Raw genomic sequence first — 25,709 nt, forward strand, 5'->3', positions numbered from 1 at the left:
TTAATAAGACTTTTTTTCAAATCAGTACAAAAATTTAAATACAAAAATGATTTGCTATTGACAGATCTCAAATCTCTCATGGAAACTCAAAAAAGTTACCAGTCTGCTCACTGCTCGTGGTATTCTGTGAAGTACTTGAGAACGGTCACCCACTGCAAACATTTGTTTTCCTCTTCTGGGATGTCATTCTGCTTAAAACTCTGTATTTAAATAGCAATAATACCAGCTGGCTTTTTACATGAACAAGTTCTAGTTAATTTTGAATTAAATAGGGATTATAGTACTATCCCTCGACTTTAAAGTGTTCACACGACGTGCAGCACTCAAAAGAGAAACACAGACACATAGATAATTATTTAAAACTCTTTTTTTTAAATTAAATGGAGTAATTCATTTGCTCTGAGATTAGCACCATTGTAGAATACACAATATCTGGCATAGATTTCGCTCCTCCCCTATCTAAAAGTTGGGAGCGTATGCCTGATAATATACACACACACATACACACACACATGTAGGCAGGTAACAACCAATAAATAAGTTGGAAGGTATTTTGAGAAGTGAAATTTGGTTTTAACTAAATTAAGGTACTTTCTCTCTTACTTGGTGGAAATACAAAGCCCATACATGTACAGATAAATACAGTTTTACAGACCAGTTGATCTGACTTGCTTCCAAGCCATTTCTACGCAGCTGTTCAGCAGAAGCAGCCCAAAGCATCCACACTGCCCCTGGGTCCTCAGCCCCAAACTAGCATCCTCAAGACCAATCCGAAGGATATCTGGCCACATACATTCTCTCTGCTCTGAAAATGAAGGCTGGATGGGATATCTTTTTGATGGGAAAATGTTGTCATACAATTAGCAGTGAAAAAGAAACCCTGTGGGAATGAACTCATTTCTCTTTTTAAGAAATTGAGAAGAAATAGGGCTCAGATACCATATAAGGGAAAAGACAGGTATTAAGTTGAGGAGACTTTTCCTGATGGTTAAAATGATCCACATTTGACATAGACACAGTTCTATGTGCGTTTATACCGTATTTATTTGTGTCATTCTCCATCTGTAACCATCCCCTCAACTCCTCACTCAATATGAAGGAAAAGATACAAGATGCCACTACCCTAACCCCACAGTGTCCCCGGTGGCTTAGTGACAGCAGTAGATTCAAAACTGGGTCGAAATGCTTTGTGTTTTGAATCCAGGTTTGAATGCTGGAAACAGTTAATATGTACCTAAGTGAAAACCTGGAACAATATTTATTTCTCTCTTTAAGCTTTTATTGACTCTTGCTTTGTGCTGAGTGTGGGATGACATGAGAAGCAAGGGCTATTATTGCCCTTTGACATCCCAGAAGTCCTTCCAGAGATTGCTTCTAAAGAAACAGTTCTTTTCCTGTAATTTTAGTACCCCCACCAGGAAGTAGTACATCTACTTTTAAATGTAAAACTTCAGAAATTATCTTTTGAAAAAGAATATTTTCCTATGTAATTCTGAAAATTTACACTGTCCTCTCCACCCCCCAAATAAAGGTTGGCTTGGATTTTGCAAATTGACTTTGGAATCTCAGATGACAACCAATTGGCATGTGTACTACACAGAGGAATGTCTTCAAAATCCAACAACTACTAAAATATATTGCTCTCCCCCTCATTTGTGTGTGTAGGCAAAGGAGGGGATTTTATATATATGTAAACACAATAATTGCTATTAATAATAAGCATTTGACAAAACTGGAAAGTTATGGGGGAAAAGGGTTAATTTTTTTTTTCTTATGACTTCTAGATATTTATGTTACTTGGGCCATAGTGAAAATTACATAGAGGGAAGAAAAAAGAAAAAAGCAGGAAAAAAAAAGACTGATGAGAAATAAGTGAGTTAATTACTGCTTGTGTCTCCCAGCTGGTTCTTAGCTGCTTGTGGGGCACTGTCTTACGCCCCATGGAAGTGTCTCGCCCAGGGCTAGGCACGGAGAAGGCACCGAGTACATACACAGCGGCTGGTTGGTTCTTCTAGAGACACTAGACACTAGCAGTTCTGAGTAGAACTCCCATTGCCCAAGGACACAACCTCTGGCAGGAGAGAAACAGCCCTTGCAACTAAAGCCCTGCCATGCCCCCTCCCACCCGCCCCCTCCCACAGGGCGCTGGCCCTGCAGAACTCCTCACATTCCACGGCAAAGTATCTGCAGCTACAGAGGAAATTATGCAAGTAAATACGGTATATAAAGGTTACCATTGACCTTTCTTTAACCATATTTATAAATATTTTAAAGTAAACCATATGAGTGAGTGACTTTCCTTAGCTATGATCCCTCATACCGGAGTATTTTGACTGATCTGAATAAGCAGGTTATCATGAAAGCACATAACATACAACAGCTAATATTCCAGTGGGTACAACACAAGTGTCAGCACTTGATACATACATCTGTCCCATCACTTTCCATTACAAGATGCTGTGCAGAGCATTGAACATGCATCTTAACTTTTATTTGTACATGATGGTTCAACTTTTCACTTAAATATAACTTTCCAACTATATAAATGTTTTGAAGCATTATGGTTTTCATTTGGATTTTTTGGTGTGTCATTTTATTTTCTTCTATTAAATCTCTCTCTCTTTCTTTTCTTTTTTACATGGGATACAATAAATATCCTGAAAAGGAGGAGTGGACATACTGCCCCGCATACAGTCCCGCGGCCTGTTCCGAGGGCATCTGGAGGAACACCCGGTCTCCGGGCCTGAGCAGCAGCACTGCGCTCCCCGATGCCTGGTCCAGGAAGCCCTTTTTGTACTCGTCGTACGTGTACATCATGGGCTCGTTGTTCTTGAACAGAGCAACCCACACGTTGCCCCCCTTGCAGTGAACATGGTACGCAAAGTAGTAAACGCCCGGGACTTCGCAGGTGAAGATGCCCGTCTGTGGGTTGTAGTTCTGTCTGCCGTTGTAGAGCAGCTTGTCAAACTTCACCGGGGCCCCCACAGGTGGAAAAGGTGCAGTCAGCTCAGCGGTAAACGCAGGCATCTCATAGGCTGGCCCTCCGTGCTTGCCTTTCTTAGCCCCATAGGCATGGGGGGGTTTCACTCCATCAATTCCCAGGCCCATATCTGGCAGATACTCTCCATGGGGAGGTGGCGTAGGGGGCATCACAGCTGGGGGACCTGGGGGGCCTGGAGGGCCTGGGGGCCCTGGAAGGCCAGGCTGGCCTTGAGGACCCAGAGCACCAGGCTTTCCTGGAGGGCCGTGAAGCCCTGCTACTCCCGGCTTCCCTACTCCAGGGAACCCAGGGGGGCCCGGGAGGCCCGGTTCCCCTTTGGGTCCTGGAATTCCAGGTGGTCCAATGGGGCCACTAGGACCGGCAATACCGGGGATGCCTGGGGGGCCCTGTAAACCCTGATCCCCTGGAATCCCTGGTTCTCCCTTTGGTCCAAGCAGTCCTGGAGCACCAGGGAGCCCTGGTAAACCTTTATGCCCAGCCTCCCCCTTGGGCCCTGTGGGACCTGGCAAACCCCTTATGCCAGGGGGCCCTGCTTCACCAAGGAAACCTGGCTTTCCTGGGAAGCCTTGAAGCCCTGGCTCACCCTTGGGACCTGGTGGCCCCTGTGGCCCTACAACTCCACCTTCTCCTTTGGGTCCGGGAAAACCGATGGCACCTGGAGGGCCCATAGGACCTGGGATTCCAGGCAGGCCTGGCTCTCCTGGGGGACCCCCCACTCCCGGGGCACCTATTGGCCCTTTCTCCCCTCTTGGTCCCAGAGCCCCAGGAACACCTCCAATGCCCTTGTCGCCTTTGGGTCCTGGGAAGCCTGGTTTCCCAATCCCTGGAAGGCCTGGGGGTCCTGGCAGCCCTGGCAGTCCTTGCTCCCCTTTGCCACCTGGAAATCCTGGCTGGCCAGGGATCCCATCTTGGCCTGGTTTTCCAACTCCAGGCATCCCAGGAGGTCCTTGAACCCCTGGTATCCCAATAGGGCCTTGTGGCCCAGGTTCACCTGGAGGACCTGGCTTTCCCAGGGGGCCCTGGGGCCCAGGGAAGCCTGTCACTCCTGGTTTGCCCACTCCTGGAAGTCCGACAGGGCCAGGAGGGCCATGCATCCCTGGGGGACCCTTCAGGCCTGGCAGACCTGGCATCCCGAAGCCCTTCTCTCCTTTCGGACCCTGAAGGCCCGGAGGTCCTGGTGGTCCTTTGGGTCCTCTCTCACCCTTTGCACCTGGTGGCCCTGGTAACCCAGGTCCACCTGGCTTCCCAATGCCGGGAAGTCCGTGAGGCCCTGGAGGTCCTTGCGGTCCTGGGATCCCCATGGGCCCAATCTCCCCTTTGGGTCCAATCTCACCTTTTGCCCCTGGCATTCCCATGGCTCCGGGCTTTCCTGGCATTCCAGGCATACCTGGCTTTCCAATTCCTGGATATCCCTGTGGGCCTGGTTTTCCTTTGATTCCAGGTATCCCATGACCTGGCAAACCGGGGGGCCCAGGTGGTCCTCTTGGGCCAGGCTCTCCTCGGGGACCCTGTTCCCCTCGTAAACTGGCTAATGGTATTTCTACTGGGAAAGAGGAGAGAGAGAGGAGGGGAGGGAGGGAGGGAGAGAGAAAGGGAGGGGGAGAGACTGATTATCCTTCACTTTATGGAAGTCATAACAATGATTATTTAGTTCTGGCACTTTTACACACCACTTATTGAAGCAAGACTGGGCATACGGTGGTCATCCTCCAGGTCTGTGTGTTATCGGCAGTTAAAGGATAATCCAGATGGTAATTTATTTGACATACTGGGGAGAGTGTTTTGAGAACTGATATCTTTAGCTACTTTTAGCATTGGTTAAGTGATAAAACTGAAAAGTAATAAGGAAACATTTTTCCAAGTATAAAACTGGGAGATGTTATGGTGTGTTCACTAAAGGCAATTTAGAAAATTCAAAAAAAGATTAAAGAAAAATCAAGGTTGCTTATAAACCCTCCACTCAGAGATAATCACTTGATGTTTACATGTATATTTCCATCTTGTGTTCTACGTATATGTGTGAAATTGTGTATTTTAAGCAATGCTGGAGTCATTCTCCATTTTTATTTTTTCTATTTCTTTACTACTTATTGTCATATTTTTCCATGTCCTTGATTTTTTAATATAATAATTTATGGCAAAAATATTTTCTCTTGTGCAAAAATACAGTGTGATGTGGATGAGGAAAGTCGTCATATGGACTCCGAGAAGAACTGAAGCGTTTTATTTGGTTTATGGTTTAATAACATAAACCACTTCTGTCCTCTAGTGTCAGAGATTCACTTAACTTATTTAATGTGCTGTAGATTTCCTAAGCCCCCAATACTTGCTCTTTAATATGCTAGTTCTCATTTGCTAATTTGGTTTTTAAACAGGAGAAGTGAATGAAATATTTCAGGATTTTAGGATGACAAGCAGTGTGGACGTGGAATGGAGCTGGGAGTAGGAGCAGGAAGCGCAGCTCTTCTTCCTGCCCTTGGGATCCTCATTGGGTCTCTTCAGCCATCAGAGTCTCTGCTTGCCCATCTATTCAGTAGGAACAATACACCTACACTACAGGGTTAGGTAATGGATGTGAAAGGTGTTATGCTTTCTCAAATTGTTATCAAAATACAAAGCACATGCTATTATAAACGATAATGCTTTGCCTTCCAGAGAAACATAACTCTGGGCCCCGCACCCCCAATGCTACTGAGAGTAATGAATAACATACATAAATGAAATTTATGGTCCCAAAGTCTTATTTCAATCAGTGGTTGCATCTTAATTCTGACTGTTGTATTTTTCACTGAGCTACTGTCAGGGAACAAAATAGAAGCACAGAACTCATATTCTTTTCCAAATTCCCTGATTGAAATCTGGTTCCTGTTTGAATAAGTGCAGGAAGTGCCAAAAGCCAGGCAAGCCACTCAAGATACAGAGGAAAAGAGCAAAATGCTGAGAGAGTCTCCATAGTGGAATATCAGCTCCTAAAGAGAAGGAAATTGTGAATACTTCTCCTATGCTAAGAGATTTTATTACAGTACTATTAACGTGTGTTATTTCTGATGAACTATAGAAATGATCCCTGAAAGTATAGTCTTGGCATGTTATTTCTAAGCAGTGAATTGTGTAGCTACTATACCAAGGGAGTGTCTGGGGCAGGGTCTTCCTCAGCAGGAATTCTTGGTGTCTAGCACAGTGCCTGAAGCTCATTCTGTTCTTACTTAGGGTTTGTTGCATGACCAGCTGTAGTAACTCAAAGTCCTTATGGTGCTTTAGCATTAACTTAGCATTTTTATTTACCTTACATTATTGATTCTCTCAACAATCTTACTTTGCAGACGAAGTAAGTAGTTTCAGAGAGGTTTAATTGACTAGGTCTCCCTCATTTCTGACCTCTGGGCATCCAGGCCTCTTAATGCTAAATCCACTAGTTTCCAGTAGTAAAGCTTCCTGCTTTTGCAGGGACCAGGAACATGGCCTCCACTTCCTCAAAGGACATTGCTACTCTGATGCCATTCATTTCCTACAAATGCTAGGCTTTCTAGAACTCCAGATAAACCCACTGAATTTATAAGTCAGTGTCGCTCACAGTGATAGGCATTTTGTAGGTGGCGAATAATAAATATGCCTAGAAAGTGATGGAAGAGATCTTCAGGTATCATCTCTAGATGCAGCCTATACTCCTTAGTCTCCTTCTGTTGATTTATTTATTGACATGTGTAGTAACTTAATTGGAGCAGTCTTAAAAACATTTGCATTTATGTAGCACCTAGTTCACAAAATGCTTTCATATGGTTTTTAAAAAACCACATAGCAGGTCCATACAACATTGCGCTCCTAACTCAGAGTGCTGATGGTTCCCTTTCTGTTTTTTCACTGCTTTTCCCCGCTTATAGTCCAAAAAATGGCACAAAAATAGATGTTCAGTAAATAATTGCCAAATGTTGGAATAAATATGTAGTGAATGAAGAAATAAATGACTTGTTACTAAATATGTTTTCTGCCATTTGATGCTGCTGGAATAAAGCACAGCATAAAATGGTACTTTTGTCTGTATCTTTAAGACTTAAACTATTCAAGGATAGAGTTTAGAACACAGCAGTCATTTGGTGAACATTAGTAATATATTCTAACATAAAAATTTCTAAAATTTAGCCCCCCAGCCAATTTCCACGTTGAGGGTTTTGGAAAGCTGCTGTTCTGTAAGAGCACAGGAGGATGATGTTACCTTTGCCTTTCTTGGGAGCTGCTTCCTTGCCCATTCTTGGCATCGGCTGAATTTCCTTCATATATTGGGGTAGATGTGGATACTCTTTGCCATACTGCATGTGGGGCAGCTCCTTGCCCATGGTAAGGCCATCTTTGCTCAAAGGCATGTGAGGTACTTGCTGACCCAGGGGCTGGTATTGTGGAATTTGTGGTGGGATCTGAGGAGGAAGTTGAGGCAGTGGCTTGATTCCATAGTAGGCCCCGGCCTGAATGTGCCTGATGGAGACCAGGGAAATGGTAAGCAGCACTCCCAGCAGCTGCAGGGGGGCAGGTGGCACAGCCATCACCTGGAAAAGGAAGGAACACACCAGCATGGTGAATCTTGCAGGTCAAGTGATTGGAGTGTATTTAGAGAAAGAAGGGAAAAAAAAAAGGAAACAGGATTGTCAGAACTTCACGAGTGGAGACAAATGAAAATATGTTACCTTTCAATAAAAAACAGAGAAAAATCAAACAAACAAAACCAGAAGAAGAGTAGGCTCTGTAAATGGAGGCAATTGGTGGGACTATAGGTTAAAGAAGAGACTGCTAGTTGTCTCTGAGTGTCGATTCTGCCTTCTTCCATAGTGTTGCAACCCCTAATTTTCAGCTGGAACAGAGTAGCCTAGAACAAAGACCTTTCAGCCAGGTGTGGCCATGTGACAAAGTCCCGGCCAATTGGATGTGGTTGTAATAGGTGCCACTTCCAAGAAGGATCCTAAAGAGGGTGGGTGTGTTCTTCCTTGTCATCCTTCTTGCCTCTTGCTGGCTGGGATGTGGATTTGTTGCCTGGAAACAGATCAGACACCTTGGACCATGAGGTGAAAGCTGTGCCCTGAGGAGCAACATGGCAGAAGAAACCTCAGCCCTGGCTGAACATGGAGGCATCATATTGATCCTTAAATTTAGAATGTGTTTATTAAAGAGAGAAATGAAGGTCTACCACCTTCTTTAAAACACAGTTATTTTGGGTGTCACACATGAGCACTAAACTTAATCCTAACAGATAAAGTAAATTCTCCAAAAGGAGGCAAACTTGGTGGCAAGTCAGGCTTTGTTGGTAAGTGCCAACATTCTATTCTACATGGAAACGGTTGATAATTTATAGGCTTTATGCCAGAGGCTGAGATTTTTCATCTGCCAGATTCCCTTTGGCCGCTTAAATGTGGTCACTAATAAATATAAATGTTAAAGAGCTAACAACCATAAAAATGCAGAAGTCTGAATTGTAAAGAAGGTTCTTTATGTGATTGTCTGAAAAATGTCATCATAAAAATTACTATCATGATTATGTTCATACAGGGATGCCATTTCTTTCTTTGATTTAAATACCGTGAAGTCATTCATTTAGAATTTGGCTAATTGTATCTGGAGTCCATTAAAGTTTATCTTTGTACTACTATGAAAGAAAGGAGTTTACAAAGCAAATTAGTTGTATAAATAAGATCGAGATGTTTAAGTACTCGTAAGAATAAACTGTTTCTAATCCCTTAAATAACACCCTTTGCAAATTAGCAGTTGACAGAATAAATATAAATGGGCTTACGTATCTGTTTATAAAAAGCTTGAAAAGACCTCTGAAAATGCCCAGGGCTGAAGGCCCAACAGCCGGGGAAACTGCAGTGTTTGCAAATACGCACTAGAGGGCAAGTGTGGTACACGTTGAAGTCTGGTCACTTACTCATCCCCAGTGCTAACACCAGGTACTTATTTGGCCCTCACACCTTATCTTATTAAGGGACTTAATGAGAATCTAAATCCTAAGTGAAGCATCATCATAATACTGCAGAGAGGGGTGTGTGTGTGTGTGTGTGTGTGTGTGTGTGTGTGAGAGAGAGAGAGAGAGAGAGAGTGAGAGAGATTTTAAATGTATCTTCTGGAAAACAATCAAATAAACTTCTGTCTATAAATAATTTAGTTTCCATTCTCCTGAGAGTTTGTTTTCTTTGTTCCTGCCTTACTTAATTCTGGAGCATAGTTTTCCACGTCTTAGAAAATGTGCATTGACTTTGCAATATCCTATTCACAAGTAATGCCAAGAGTATAAACAGGCTACAGAAGAATTAATAAAAAGCACCTAAGAAAATACTGAATTAAAGAATCCCTACCATAAAAGTCATCACTTTACAGGTTTTCTAAATATACTAACTAGGGGGAAAAATAAAGAAACATCTGTCAGCAAATTGATTTATAAAACTTTCTGCATTTCATAAGCCAGAAAAATCTCAAGAAATGTTTATTTCAACTGTACTCTAAATAATTTATGTACTGATAAAATGGGAGAAGATAGAAAGCTGTTATTTTCTGTCTTTCTAAGAATGATTGTCATAAAGCATTTGTATAAAACCACAGAATTATTACTGATTTATACTGAATAATAGTCAAATTTCTTTCAGGTGAAAAACGAACATCTGCTTGTGAGTACTTAACAATAATCTATTGCGTACTCACCAGAAACAATGCTAGGCCCACAGAGGGATTACAAAGATGATAATACGGCCAGTGGACCCTGCCCTCAAGGAGCTTATAGTAGGAGTGACAGATGCATAAACCATTAATAAATAACAAAGAATATCCAGAAAACAGTGAATTTCCCTTCCCCTTCTATTCTTTAGTATCTAAAATCCCTTCCCTTTGCATCAGCAACTTTCCCCATTTTCTTCACAATTTCCAGATATTTTTATGCATATGTGCACATAATATACTCCTTTGAGACACAAATTATAGCACACTACACACACACAACTCTTCCTTATATTTTTCACTCAGAAGTCCAGAACCTCAGACATTGTCATCCCAGTTTTGTGTATCTGAACAGATCCCTTCAGCTCCTTCATTTGTTAAAAATAAGACCTGATCTCTAAAGTCTCGTCCGGCTCTAACGCAGTGTCCAAGGCAGTCACTGGAGAAGTGAAAGTGTCCATTCATAGCTGAAATCCGTGGTAACACCTGGCAATGTACAAACTGGGACTTAATTCTACCTTTGGGGATGAATTAATTTAATCATTAACTCCTAAATTTGTGGTGATATCTCTAATAAGCTAGCATACTTGGCCCTTCACCCTTCTACTCATCAATCAAGTGGATGTGTTGAATTATATTTAATAGCCTTTAAACCTGGACAATCTAATGAAACATGGGAAAACCGGCAGAAGACACAGTGCCCGGAAGGACACGAGTTGACTGCCAAAGGCCCAGTGGGATTCGGCTTTACTACAAGTATTTCCTCTTGCAAGCTTCGCCTTTCTTGCTCCAGAACCACCTCCTTCTGTCTGCCATCAGCAACATTTCTCTGACTTTTTATTTAAGTAAACTTTGTTCAGTTTTAACCTGAATATTTATGTAGGAGCTCTGGTTAGAATTTGCCACTTGACTTATCCTTACTAATTTCCCCCTCGTCCCTGAGGATATTTTTGGTGGTCGAAGTGGTGTGGTGGTTCTCCCCAAATCACTGAAAAGAACCTTAGGTCTGTGTAACGCTATGCAACCACCTGGGGGAAAGGAGTCTCAGGGTTCCTGCTGGGAAGAAATGGTGGGAGTGGGGTTTCTTTCCTCCTTTTTCTTTTTCTGAGGATGCAGAACACAATAATGTTCTGAGTTCTATTTCATTTCTGTTTGATAATGTGTGTGAATATACATAAACATAAGCATATAGAATGTGTGTGGATACTGGCTCTTTGCCAGCCAAGCTGGCTTAGTAATGGGTGTCATATCACATAGGAAAAGCATCTGAGAAGCCAGAAGACCTGCTGTTGAGTTGTAGCTCTGTGATTCTCCATGTCAATGACTTTGGGCACGTCCCTTATCTCCAGCTCCAGTGACCTTACCTATAAAATGGAAATTATAATCTCTGTCTCTCCCACAGAGCCATTCAAGGGCACTAAAGATAACATGAATTCTTTGTGAGCTGAAAAGCACTATCAAATTTAAGTTATTATTAATGGAGTGTGACCAAAAAGACCAATCAAAACCAACTGAAATGTCAAAGATTTTCAAAGAAGGATACTTGCCAAAGTAAATGTGAGGTTAACTGCAATAATGATAAACCTAATATGAATAAAAAAAAACAATGGCCATTAAAATGCACATATTAAAATGGCAGAAAAAAATTAAAGAACAGCAGAACCAAGGTAGATTCATTCTGGTGTCAGAGTCGCCAATCCTAATTATTTTGAACAGCCCTAAATTGTTCCCCATATTTGGGCAGGGCTGCAGAGAGTTTCGGTTTCCTCGTGCGACCTATAATGTGTGTAACAGAATAATGTGATATAATATTATTTTAGACGCTCCTCAGCATTTTATTTGTACATTTATCCTCATGAAATTTTAGCTTGCTGCCCTAAAGAATGCTTAAGTATTTCAGCGTTCAGACTTTGCCCTGAATCCAACTTTCCCTTTCACATGGGGCTAGCACAGCATGTCTGGGTAAGTGTGTGTGCACGTGTATCCATGTGGCGTGCTCAAGTCTCTCTCTTTTGCTCTTAGGTAGTCCTCTTCTGTGTCCCCTACTTGCCCCCCTGTGTGAGGTTTGTAGTTTCTCAAGGCCTTAGGTTTACCACACCTGAAGCAAGAGAAAGGCAGAATCCTGCTCCTCCACTCACCAGAACTGTCTTCTTGGCTTTTCCATGCCTCTCAAAGAAATTCTCTCCTGATTCATTTCTCGGAACAATTCATTCATTAGATGTTTCTATTTTATTTTTATTTATGCAAATATTTGTATTTAGTAACTGTTCTGGGTAGTAGAGATGGGTGGTAAACAAGGGAGGTGAGGTTCCTGATCTTACTGAACTCACATTCTAGTGTGGGGAGTCAGGCAAATAATAATATAAAAATACATTTTTAATTTCATATTTGAGTTCTGTGAAGAAGACAAAGCAGGATAGAAATCTTGAGAGTGGCTTGGAGTGGAAGACACTATTTGAAAGGGTGGTGGGGAAAACATCTCTGAGGAAGTAAGTTTTGGATAAAGATGTGAAGGTTAAAAGGTTTTGATTTCTCTTAAGACATAATGCTGAAAAAAGTCTTATTTATTAGAATGGAAGTTGTAGGTACATTTCACTAATGTAAACCCCTGTTTCAAAACTTTATTCCTCATGTACGTTTATCCTCACTTTGGCCTTTTTATTATATTATTCTTTTTGTTTTCCTGAGAGACTTCTCCTCCTTCTCCTCCTTGTTAATCCCTCTCCACACTTCAATCCTACTGTATTAGTTTCCTAGGGCTGCCTTAACAATTACTTCACATTAGGTGGCTTAAATAACAGAAGTTTATTTTCATCGAGTTCTGGAGACTAGAAGTCTGAGAGTAAGGTGTTGGAAGGGCGTGTTTCCTTTGAGGCCCCCTTGGCATGTAGATGACCACCTTCTCCCTGCACCTCACACGGTCTTTCCTCTGTGTCTGTGTTCTCATCTGCTCTTCTAAGGGCACCAGACACGGGAGATTAGTGCCCACCCTGATGAACTCATTTTAACTTAATTCAGTCTTTAAAGACTCTGTCTCCAAATACAGTCACATTCTGAGGTACTGGGGGTGAGGACTTTTGCAGGACACACCTTAGCTCAATGGTATGTACCATTCCTCTAGACTGACTCAACTACTACCTCTTCTGCAAAGTGGAAGATGGAAGTACCTTCTCAACCATCATTATTCTCCTAGTCCTATTGGAAGTTTAACAGGTAGTTAAATGTAATTCCAAACAAGCCTTTTTTTTTCAATTGTTTTAATCCACTAGACCTCAGCATGATTAAGCTTCTTGAGGACAAGGAAAATGTGTGATATTCTTTTGACTTTCTCAATATTTGTTGATGGATCCTCACAACCAAAACTCTTAGGGTTGATAGGGGCTTTAGAAAAAATCTAATTCAGCCTCACTCCCCAGTTAGAATCCTGACTACAATAGATGCTGACAGGAAGTCCTCATACTTCCTACTTAAGTATTAATAACGATGGAAACATTCATTTGGCAACCTATTACCTTGTACAAATTCTGTTGCTATTTTTATTATTTGCACAGCTTGTCGGGGAGACACCCCTTTTGTGACTCATAGATGGCAGGGCATATGTAGATTACATTTAGTGGGGGGTCAGCAAGGGGACACTGAAATATGTATACCAAAGTTGGCTAAGGCAAAAGACAGATGGTCACACAACTGACTTGTTATTGTCATGTAAATAAGCCTACCGTAGGGTCCTCTAGGGATATGAACTTTGTTGCATAATTGATTAGTATTACAGATATTAAGTACTCTGTAAACCATGTTACACCCCCTCAGGTTATGGTTTTATTGCCCTTTAGAATATTAATTATCTACTTAGTATTATCAACAAATTTTTATCTCAGGTTTTTAATATTTTATTTCAAATTGACTTTGTTATCATGTTAACTCAAACTTTGATGTGTTCACTTATGAATGAGAATTGGGTTATTAACATTTTGAGAATCATACTTTGATGGGGACACAAACAATAAACAAAAATATAAATATATGATGTGCAGAATGATACGGAGAAAAACAATGCAGGAGATGGGGAGGAGGTGGGTGGTCACTATTTGTTGAGGTGAGGTATTTGAAATCCATTTCACTGTAGAAACTGAGCTTCTGTGCTTGAATGGGCTAGCTCCCCGATTTTAGAGGAAGAAGAGCAACTCTAAATAATAGAGGGTAGAGAAGTTTGGCTTTCTGGGGACTTCTGGAGGAGATTAATTGAGAGCCGAGTTGATTGCTGCATAGGGGAGAGTCAGAGAAAAAATTTCCAGTGGAGGAGCAATCAGGAAAGAAAAACTCATTCAGATGGGCTTTTTATGTTTGTTATAGGATCTGTACTGTAAATTTCCTCCTTAATCCCTTCAGAGATAGAGAAACCCTAATTGCTCTGAAGAAACCATCAAAAACTCGATTCCTTTTGTGGAAAGGGATTTTTGGGGGGATCAGCAGAAGCATGATCACGCTGTTCCAGATGGCTTTGGGAAGAATTAGTAATTGTACTTGAGAAAACCAGACCCAGCAGATGGCTGGGGGAGGAGGGGCAGTGAATATCAAAGTTATAATTATATTAGCTAAGTTTTTGAGTACTAACTTTATGCCAGTATGGTGAATGTACTTCAAATATGTTATATAATTATTTCTATATCCACTTATTAGGCATTTTAAAACACTAAACGCTTTCAAATGATATCTCCTCATCTTGTATTTATATAATTGATTATTTTACTGAAATTAAAGATTTACATTGCAAGTTAGAAATTTAAAATTCTTATTTGGTTGCTTTTAGGAGCGGTCACCCAATGTGTCAGCTGACAAGTCTTTCTACTTTGTTTTGCAAGGTGCGGGTCTATCTAACAGTATTGCCACTCTTCTTCCTCTTGTCCTCCAAGGATCAAGCCTGTCTTCTTTGTTGAAATAAAGGATTTCTCTGTTACATAAAATGAATCCCTTCCCTTTTCTTTTTGGACCAGGGACGCAGCATGGAAGGTATTCACGAAATCAGAAAACTGCTGGCAAGGGGAGTATGTTGAGATGGAGCCCAAAGAAATAAACCTTGCAGATGTTGGTCCGTCAACCCAGGGAAGGCAACGGGCATGGCTATGCAATAAGCATGCCTTACTTTTAGTCAGTCTCCTTGCTTACATCTACCGGGACTGATGCAAATATAACAGAGCTTGAACTATGTGCTTCACCGATGAATCCTGAATTTTGCTGCAATTAAGAGCAGACAACTACCCCACCTGTTACCTATAGGCAGAGCATGACCTCACAAGACATACAGAACCTGAGATGTCAGTTAGGTTGTGCTCCCAGCTCTAGATATGGGCCACCCACCTAATCCTCTGAAATGGATGGCCCACCACCGCATTCCAAAAGTTCCCCAGAGGAGGCAATTTGGCAACATTCCCCAGTAACCAGTTGCACTATTTCACAAACCTATATTTCCTAACATCTGATTTGAATGTTTCTTGCTGAACTTTAAGTTCTTACTCTTTTTCATTCTCAAAGGAGGTGGGAAACATCTGGAGAATATTTTTCTTTTTTAAAAAATATTTTATCTATTTATTTTTAGAGAGAGAGAGAGAGGAAGGGAGGGAGACAGAGGGAGAGAAACATCAATGTGTGAGAGAAACATCAATCGGTTGCCTCTCGTGTGCCCCTAACAGGGGACCTGGCGCACAACCCAGGCGTGCGCCCTGATTGGAAATTGAACCAGAGGCCTTTCAGTGTGCAGGATGATGCCCAATCCACAGCCACGCGAGTCAGAGCTGGAGAATATTGTTCTTAAAAGAATAGTTCACATACTTGAAGTTTGCAGTTAACTCCCTTTGTCTCGCTAACTGGAATCATGTAAACTTCTGAATAGTTCGTAAAATCTTTGAGAGAACCCCTAGAACGGGAAATTCTAAAGTGGGATACTTTTTGTCTTGTTTTTTTCTTTCCATAATGTAAAACATCATTGCTCTCAGCGTGTAAGCACCTAAATTCTAATTTTGATTTAATCAAGTCCCCTTTCCTGACTGGGCATTAGTTCCCTTATTTGCAGAACAGGAGCATTGGCTAGTTCTGAAATTATATGGTAGCTGTGAACATAAATCACATGTGAACACTTCATAAATGACTGAATGTACATGGTAAAGCGTTTTGGATATCGTAAAGTTAGATCAATCTCATACTTCCAGTTACTTTCCAATGTGTCACCTTCCCTGACCAGAAACCAAAGGCAGAACCTAAATAAGAAAAAAAGCTTAAGGATAAAAAACTAATTCATAATTGTTAATAATACTTAAAAAATTGAAACTCACTCAGAACTTTTTAAAAACGTCTATAAATGATAAAAACTTCCTAAAATGTGTATGCTCAAAGCTTCCTCCAGGACCTTGTGGCAAGCACTGGTGTCTGCCTCCTGACGGCTTGGGGAGAGGGAGTGGGCAGTGAATAGGCGTGACATAGTTCTGCTTCAGGAGCCACAGTGTTCAGTCTGAAATAAAAATGGAAGGCCCAATAGCTAGAGGCAGCTCTGCGGTGTAGTAGGTGATTATGAGGGTTTACTAAAAAAGTCCTCCTTATTCCATAGGCCTGGTGACGTATAGCAAGGTAAATTCCTCCCTGGTGTGACTCGAGAAGGAGTGGAGAGCACTCTGTCATTCACAAGAGTGTCTTCGGCCTTCCAAGCACAAGTACCATTTGTGTAGACAATACAATATAAAGTAAAGAGGTTCTCAGGCCTTTGCAAGGAAGAGACATGTATGAGGAAATTTCATCTAATGTAATCCATTGAACTGGATATTTTAAAAATATTTATTTAGAGCAAACAATAATAATGTATATTCACAACTCCAATGTGCGATGTAAATTATAAATTTCATGGAACATTTCTTCACCACAAGTGCTTTTGTCTCAGCCTGTTTTGTTCAAACTAATAGGGTTGCAAGTGAATTTTGACCAAACAGGACTTAGCAATGTCTTTGTCATGTGCTTAGTTAAAACTTGGTAGTTATTGAAGCAGTCCTTTGGAAATAACATGAATGAACTGAGTAAAATAAAGTGCTAGAATTATGCGCATTCCCAAAATACCTAAGGTCATAGAGACTAGACAGTTTAAACCAGGTTAAGCAAAAGAAGTTGTGGGTTCAAGGGCAGTGTCTAGGTGTGGGAAGGAGGGACAAGGAGGAGAAGGTGACTTGCTTATAAACTCCAGCTTTTCCTGAGGAAGCATGTCCAATTAGAAGCTCTTGCCTCTTCTCCTTTTCTATAATTCTGTGTATCTTCGAGATGTTTCACTATTGTTCAGCATTGTAGCCAAGAAAGGCTGAGAGATCAGGAGAAATTGTGAGGTCAGTGGTGTTTCTTACTACTAAGAATGGGGGAATGTAAACTGCCCCTATGGAAAACAGGATGAAGGTTTCTCAAAAAATTAAAAATAGAACTGCCACGTGATCCAGCAATTCCTCTTCTGAGTATTTGGCAGAAGAAAACAAAAAAGTTAACTCTAAAAGATAGCTGTACCTCATGTTCATCACAGCATTACTTATAATAGCCAAGACATGGAAATAATCGATGAATGATGTGATAAAGAAAATGTGATACATATTAATGGAATACTATCCAGCCAAAAAAAAGAATAAGATCCGGCCATCTGTGCCAACATGGATAGACCTTAAAGACATCATGCTAAGTGAAATAAGTTGAACTGAGAAAGGCAAATACTGTATGACCTCACTTATATGAGGAATTAAAAAACAAAACAAAAAATCCCAACAAAGTTCATAGATACAAAGACTAGATTGGTTGTCAGAGGTGGAGGTTGGGATAGGGAGTTGAGCAAAATGGGTAAAGGGGGTCAAAAAGTACAAACTTCCAGTTACAAAATAAATAAGTCATGGGGATGTAATGTAGAGCATAGCAACCATATGAAAAAAAAGTACTGGTGAACATTTTGAAAATTGAGTGTCCAAGTACAGTGGGCTCAATTCCCAGCCAGCATGGGCACTTCCTAGAAGCAGGAGGGGGAGCCCTTGGTCACCATGGATGTCTCTCCTGTGCTCCCTGGGAGAGTGTCAAGGAAGGACTGAAAACACGCAAGGTCTCTTTTCTTCGCTCTTTTCTATTTGGACTTAGTACTTATTCCATCAGTATATTCAGAAGATTAAATGAGCAAGCCAACTAACTTCCTGTGCTAGCATTCGCATTTTATTAGCAGACTATTATGGCAGTAGACTGCTCATTTTGGTATTTTTATAGGAAACTGTGAAACAAACAAAAAATCCCTGAACCAAGGAAGAAATCCCAGCCTTTTCCAATCTCTGCATAATACTAAAGGATTTATTCATTAAATTACTATGTGGGTGCATATGTGTCTTTGTGGGTTTGCAGGTGAGAGGTAGAGGGCATGAGATAAAAAAATTGTTGACCCCCCCCACTTTTGAGCTGGTTATTTTTTGGGTTCAATTTTTGAAGTTTTATTTAGCTAAGATTACTTTGAGCCACGTAACCTTGAGTGACTTGATATTAAAAATCAGTTCTCTTAAGTTTCAATCACACATGGGCAAAATATTAAATCAAGAGCACTTGGAAATAAAAATAATTAATCAATTTCTTCCAAAATTGCCTTCCCCCATACACATAGAGCCAATCTCTAGTCAGAACAGCAATTCTATTAAATTTGCAATATAAAGTTGAAAATTTTGGAATTTGTAAAAGAACTTAAAAAGTCTTGAAAACTTCTTGGTCAGTAAAAATGTGTATTTGTTCTTTCTCTGTTGCATAGTTTAAGAGTAGCAAGATCATTCTATAGGACTGCCCCCCCCCACCCCGCTGAATTTAAATTAAAAAAAAAATTAGTTCTCAAGCTGGGGCTAAGCCTAAAACACCAAGTTGTGATAAACTGTCAGCCACAAAGAGAGCAGTCTCTAAAATCCACCATTTTTCAACTACATCTCCATCTAGATAATTAGCCTATGTGGTAACATCCTGCCCTTTGAACACAGGCAAAGCATTGAAGGAAACCAAACCACAGCTATCTTGGTATTGGAAGTTCCATTTCTTTAAAGGGTGGAATTTATTTTGAGGGAGAGAGAGATGGATGTGCTGTCTGGGAGGAAAAGTCATATGGTTTTCACAGTTAATTTACTGAACATTTTTCAGAGAAACTGGAAGTTGGAGAAAGGAAAAGACAATGAGTTATGTACTAAATGCCAGTTCTTGGGGATAATAAAGTTAGGAAGGCTGGAGCTGTGTAAGAGACTTTTCTTTTTATGACTCACTACAAGGCATAAAGAATTCACAAAAACACATAATTCCACTGGTAAACATGCTTCACAAAGATTATTTCTTAGGACTTAGAGTGTGAATAGGACACTGAATTGGAGATGAGAGAAGGGGGTGTAGTCATTTCTCTGACATGATACCCTTGTGTACCTTTCAGGATCTCTTGTTCCTACAGTATAAAGTGGGGGAATGAATTAAATGGGGAGGGATGCACAAATGCCTGGAGGAAGCATGGAGGTGAGGGAGTGAGCGGAGCGGGCCGGCCCAAGTTCGTGGTGCACTAAGGAGCATTGGCCCTACCCAGTGCAGCGACTGTTGAACCAATCATTTTGGTGACTTGTTTGGGCAGGTTTGCCAATTTTTCAAGAGCAGCCATAAAATTAGGACATTTTGTGAAATCTCTTCATTTTGAAATTTTAGTTCAATCAGTACTATTTTTTTAAACACTGTCTGGTAGGTGGGTTTCTCCCCTCACCCCCGACTTCTGTAGGCAGGATCCGGCCTGTACACTGCTGGGTACCTTTGCACCAGATGGTTTCTAACATCTCTCTTGCTCTAAAATGTTGTATGAGGGATTCCCATACCTTTATGTGCTTAAGTTTTTAACTCCTGGCATTGTTTTTTCCCACTCTGTCAGTTGGCTCGTTTAATTACTAAATTCAAGAATCTCATATTGAATGTTTAGGCAATACTATGTTAGTGGCTGGAGATATAAAAAAATCAGTGAAAGTGAAAAAGGACCTACTCTCAAGAAGTTTCTAGTCAACTGTTGAGTTAGATCTTAATCCGCTATAAATGCTTCAATAAAGACAAAACAGTACTTCAAGCTGAATCGGGCAGGTGGGTAGGTGGGGAGGGTTGGTCTGACAAAGATTCTTGAAGGGCAGTGTTAGAACAAAGGGTTGAAGAATCAATGGTAATTATCCAGCGGAAGAAAGAGGGAAGTGGAGGATATGTCTTGCCCTTCATCAGAATCATCTAAAAGCAAACACTGGCGGCCCAAACAGTTAAAGAGCAGCTACAGGGAATGGTTCAGAGCAACAACTCTGCACTAACCTGACTGAATTAAATCCTGGCTCTATAGCTGACTTGCTCTGTGATCTTAAGCAAATCACTTAACCCCTCTGTGCCTCCATTTCCTCACGATAAATGGGGGAAGATAACATTACCTGTCTTATGAGGTTGTTGAAGAGATTAAAGGAATCAATACAAGTAAAATGCTTAGAAAAGTATCTAGATACAGTAAGCATTCTCTAAGTGTTAGGTATTATTTAAAAAAGGAGGAGCACAAACACGGGGAAGACGATGATGAAGAGGGGAAGCAGCAGTAGAGGGGGTTATGAGCATATATTCCACAACATTTTACTTTATTTCAGTCCTGTTTTTGAAGAAGTGACAGGTAATGATTTTTGTCTTCACTCTGCTCCAGAACTACTGTGAAATTTAGGCTGACCAATTGTCCCTTTGGCTGAAATATCAAAGACAGGTAAGGTAAAGACAGTTGGTAATTAGTGGATGACAAGTATGCCTGCGTTCCCACCACTCAGGGCAGCGAGCCCCGCCTGCTTATCGTATGCAAGCTTCTGGCTTCCCTTCTCTCAGTGAACTGGCCCCTCAGCAGCCTGTTCATGTATTGACTGCAAAGGGCTTTGGCACTGAAATTCAGAGAACCAAAGACATTTCTGGGAGGCGATAGCAGCAGGCTGCCTTGTGGGAGTGGCTGCAGAACTTAGACACATTTTCCTGCTAGAGGAAGTAATGTTCACAAGTAACAATATCTGTAAACTTTTAGATCAGAAAAGTAATCAGCTTACAATCATTATTTTTTTAGAAGCTTGACCTTTCTGCACTATTTCTGGAGACTTGACTCCAGAAATATTAATAACAACAATAATTAATTTTATTAATTACTATTAACAACACAATAATATAATAAATATTATTGTTAATTAATAGTAATAATAATATTGCTATAGTTAGCACCTAATTACTGTTTACCATGTTCTAAGAGTTGTGTCTGAAATATTCAGATCCCCTCCCACCACAGATCTTTGAGTAACTCAAAACTATTGTACATTGAGGTTTTTTTTAATTTTTATTTATTTTTTTTAGAGAGAGGGGAAGACAAGGAGAAAGAGAGGGTGAGAAACATCGATGTGAGAGAGCTACATTGACTGGCTGCCTCTCTCACGTGCTCCTACCGGGGGCTGAACTTGCAACCCAGGCATGTGCCCTGACCAGGAGTTGAGCCAACAACCGTTTGCTTTGCAGGGTGATGCCCAACCAACTGAGCCACACTAGTCAGGGCTACATTGAGTTTTGTATCTGAAAAAACACCGACTCAATTCAATATGTGCTGCTTTTGCAGTTAGTGCGAAGTAGTATCCTAAATCCAAAATACCACATAAACCCAAACTGTATTTAGCCACAAGTATTTATTTAAATAGAAAACAGTAATTTCCCCCCTAATGAAACAAATTGGTAGTATATTTTATTTTGAACAGTGAATTTTGGCCATAAGTTCTAGGAACTGGTTATGGGGTGAGAAGCTCCGTATGAGAGAGAGTTCTCTCAAGCGTCTGGAGGACTAGGGTCGGACCTTTATCTTTGGGAATTCTCTTTGCACCTAGTTCATAACTGTGCACAAAGTAGACTTCATAAATGCTGTTGAACAAATATACAAATGGCGCCAAATTTCCATCCTGTCCTGCCCCCGTTTTCTAAACGTTAAAATAAGATGTTGGATGGTGTGAAGGCACAGATAGCATCACGTTTTCCGAACACTGAATGACTGTTGCTCTTCTGTCTACTGTTTTATTCTCAGTCTCCTGATTTGGTGTCCTGGTGTCTGTTGCCAGTTCACAAGAATGGAATATCCTACATAATAGCCATTCTTCCTTAAAGATTAATAAAAAATGTTCTTTTTATTATTTAGAGAAAGCTTGTAGACAAGTAGATAAAACAAATATAGGACATTGACACAAGGGAATACTACTCCGTCATAAAAAAGAAGAAAATATTACCCTTTGTGACAGCATGGATGGACCTGGAGAACATTATACTAAGTGAAATAATCCAGTCAGAGGAAGACAAATACCGTATGATTTCACTCATATGTGGAACCTAATGAACAAACTGAACTAACAAACAAAATAGAGACAGACTCATAGATGGACAGCAGGGTGGCAGCTAAGGGGGAGGAGGGGGAGTAGGGGGAGGGATGGAGCGAAAAGGAAAAAGGACTCACGGACACAGACAGCAGTGTGTGAATTGCAGTGGGGGAGGGATATAAGGGGACTAAACGGTAATGGAAAACCATACAATTTAAAACACAATGAAAAAAACACGTAAGGAACAGGGAAGGGTTTGTTGAAAGTAAAATAACCTTGAGCTTGGTGGTAATTTTCATTCATGGTAGGACGTTTTCAGTCTCTGTATGACAAGACTCTAAAGGTCTTACGGAGGCTTGGCTCCAGACGAATGACAGGATCGTGGAGGATTTTCTTAATCCCCAATCTTCATAGGCAGTTTCGGACTTCAGACCTCAAGTGAGACTCTCTGAAGTTCTCTTCCTCCATAAAAGTATCTCAGAGATTCCAGTTCCTTGTGTGTAAAACCGACTGTATTAAGCTAAATGACCCCTAACATTGCTCCCAGGTCACTGTTCACGGCCCTCTCCAGATTGGTCCTTTTATTTTTTCTGTCTTGCTCATTCCAGAGACTGAAGAGAGTCAGGCAACAGGCTGTGGAGGTATTAACATGCAATTGGACAGGTGGTGCGCAGAGGAGGAGAGGTGAACGTTTTATTATTTCATATTCATGTGAAATCTTCCACAGCCCTTTGCAAAGTTCTACGATTCTCCTCCCTGTGATTGCCTGCTTCGCGGGCCGCATCCTTGCCATGAATGTCTGCCTCCTCACTGTGGAAACCAGCCAAGGACGCGCTATTGACCACCTGCTCACTTTCTGCACAGGGCGACTCCCCAGACTTATTTTCCTTGCTTTCTCCTCCTGCTGGTTTATGGCTTTCCCTTATGTAGCAATAAAACTCTTGGAGAGCCATCTTAGGGATGAATTAATGCCACTTAAGTATATTTCCGTTAGCTGCCCTTTGATGGTTCTGTTTAAAAATAAAGGGGGAGTGAGGGGAGCTTGATTCTTATTGAAATTTTCCTTTCCCTTGCTTTAAACTTACCACTGCTCAGAAACTCTTAGTTACACTCCAAGAGAGCTTTTTAACAATGAAAAAATGACACACTTACCACCTTTCAGTAATTCTTCCCCCATTGGAAAAGTATTTACATTAAAAAGAGGTCTATCTCGGCCTGTGTGAACTTGCCTTATATCCTTTAAATATGTAAATGTATAAATAATAAATAAAAAGTGTATCTGAATTCCAGAAGAGCAGAACAGGAACTTGCTCTCCACCCTAATTGCAAACAGACTGAGGATCGGTCGTCATGATCCCGTTTCTACTTGTGTAGTCTGCAATGTATTTTACTCTCCCCACATTTTACGTTTCATTAATTCATGTGAATCTCATACTTAATCTGTGTCGGCTCTGGAACAGAACACCCTCTGAGGTTCAGTTTCCTCTTCTCTCAGTCATAGCCTTGAGTACTGGAAAATGAGTGTCTGTCCTGAGCTTGACACTTGCCTGTGTGGCCGTGGGTAAGCCTCTCAGCTTCTCTAGGCTTCTGGCTTCTCTGCTATAATAATAATAGAATCTGGGTATTGAGGGGAAAAGTCCCTAAAGAAGGAGGAAGGGTGGGGCGGGGGAGGCTTCACTTACTGTCGTGGAAATTACCACCAGAATGAGCTATTTTCATTTATCCCTCCTTTTGTTTGCTTAGAAAGTGAAGCTAACCAGCCCTGGTGGGTGTGGCTCAGGGGATTGAGTGCCGGCCTGCAAACTGAAGGGTTGCCAGTTTGATTCCCAATCAGGGCACATGCCAGGGTTGTGGGCCAGTTCCCCAATAGGGGGGTGCACAAGAGGCAACCACACATTGATGTTTCTCTCCCTCTCTTTCTCCCTCCCTCTCTAAAAAGAAATAAAGAAAATCTTTAAAAAAATAAAGTGAAGGTAACCAGGTGGCATGCAATGACCATTGGCGTAGTGTCACCATAACCCATCGCACGGAGCTTGTTGCCACATACCACTTCAGTTTTCTTATTTATCCCACTCAACAAACATTTTCTGAACCACCCCCTTAGGAACTGTTGAGGATTCTAGCGGGACTAAGGTGTCGTTTCTAGTTCAATGTCAATACATGGCAAAGACACACGTGTGAGTAGAATTCAAGGAAACTGGTCCTGCTCCCTTTCTTTATCTGGCTTTATGTTCCCTTTTGCTCCTGCACCTGCTGCTTCTTTTTCCCTTATCCTTCCCCAACTTCATCCCTAATTGCTTTGCTCTTTTCCAGATTTCTGATTCCCACCTGGTGTCTGCAACCTCAGCAGCCCATTTGAAACTTGAGCCCTAATAAAAGCTAATGTCCTCAAAGTCCTAGAGGAGGTGAATCAATCATGTTCCCTCTTCACTCGGGACTCAGGACAGACTTCCCACAGGAAGGAAGAAATGTCAATGTGGCATGACTACGGTGGCATTAGAAGTCCCCATCCCTCCACTGAACATAACTTCCCAATTTTTGTTGCCTTTGAATGGACATTCCCTGAAGAGCAGTCCCAGCAAGTAACTTGGACTGTTCTACCCCAGGGGTTCAGAGACAGCTCCCATTTATTCAGTTCCTGAATACATTCAGTCCTTAAATTCAGGCCCTGGCTGAGGACTGACTTACAGCTAAAAGATGGGGCATTGCTTTGCCACCAGGGACTGTTTTGTGGAAGACAATTTTCCCAGGGCTGGGGGAGGCAGGAGGCGGAGCTCAGGTGGTAATGCAAGCAAAGCTTCGGTCTCTTGCCCACCACTCACATCCTGCGGTGCGGCTGGGTTCCTAAAAGGCCACAGACCAGGACGGGTCTGAGGCCCGGAGGTTGGGGACCCCTGATGTAGATGATTTACTTACTGATTCCCCAAATTGGAAACTATGTGTCTTGCATACCATTCAGACATTAAATTTCTTAGCTATGAGGGGATATAATGTCTCCTAGTCTAAGGCTCAGCTAGTTAAACAGGAAGTGCATTATTTGGACTTGGTCCATACTCGCGGGAAACGGGGCCTTTTCCCAAACAGAGTCCAGCCCATCACTCAGCTCCCTACATCTAGCACCCGGAAACAGCTGAGGGCCTTTCTCGGCCTAACCAGGTATTGCAGAATCTGGATACCTAATTATGGCCTCACTGCACAACCCCTTTCCCATAGCCTCAAGGGCCAGGAAGATTAGGCCCCTTTAAAATAGGGACAAAATTAGCAAAATGCTTTCAATCAATTTAAGACTCTACTCACCCAGGCCCTGGCCCTGGGACTCCCTAATCCCTCCAAACCTTTCAAACTGTACACTCATGAAAGGGAGAGAATAGCTCTTGGGGTCCTCACCCCACAATTAGGTAATACCCACCAACCCATGGCTCACATATTTAAAAGGCTAGACCCCACTGTCCGGGGGTGACCGTCCTGTTTTCCAGCTGTTGGAGCCTTCATTCTTCCTTTACAAGAAGCCTTTAAAGTGACTCTTGGGGCCTCAATCCAGGCATATAATAGTCATCAGATATTCTGGAATGCCTACAAAGGGTCTCTACTGGCTTTCTGATAGCTGA

At 41.6% G+C, this 25,709-nt stretch overlaps 1 protein-coding gene across 2 annotated transcripts in view; it reads right to left on the minus strand.

The window, feature by feature from the left end:
• Nucleotides 1-2,153: 2,153 nt before the first annotated feature.
• The window catches only part of COL8A1 (collagen type VIII alpha 1 chain), a 153,383-nt gene continuing 129,827 nt past the window's right edge, over nucleotides 2,154-25,709 (minus strand). Inside the window, exons 3-4 of one of the 2 annotated variants that reach the window (XM_024558186.4) lie at nucleotides 7,215-7,542; nucleotides 2,154-4,544 (exon numbers count right to left, since the gene is read on the minus strand). In XM_024558186.4, coding sequence (XP_024413954.2) covers nucleotides 2,635-4,544; nucleotides 7,215-7,539 — 2,235 coding nt within the window. In that variant the 5' untranslated portion in view covers nucleotides 7,540-7,542 and the 3' untranslated portion in view covers nucleotides 2,154-2,634. The remainder of the gene's footprint in view (nucleotides 4,545-7,214; nucleotides 7,543-25,709) is intronic. The other variant, XM_024558187.4, reaches the window with a different exon arrangement.

This window comes from Desmodus rotundus, chromosome 2 (assembly GCF_022682495.2).
Source record: "Desmodus rotundus isolate HL8 chromosome 2, HLdesRot8A.1, whole genome shotgun sequence".
In the NCBI taxonomy this organism is placed as follows: Eukaryota; Metazoa; Chordata; class Mammalia; order Chiroptera; family Phyllostomidae; genus Desmodus; species Desmodus rotundus.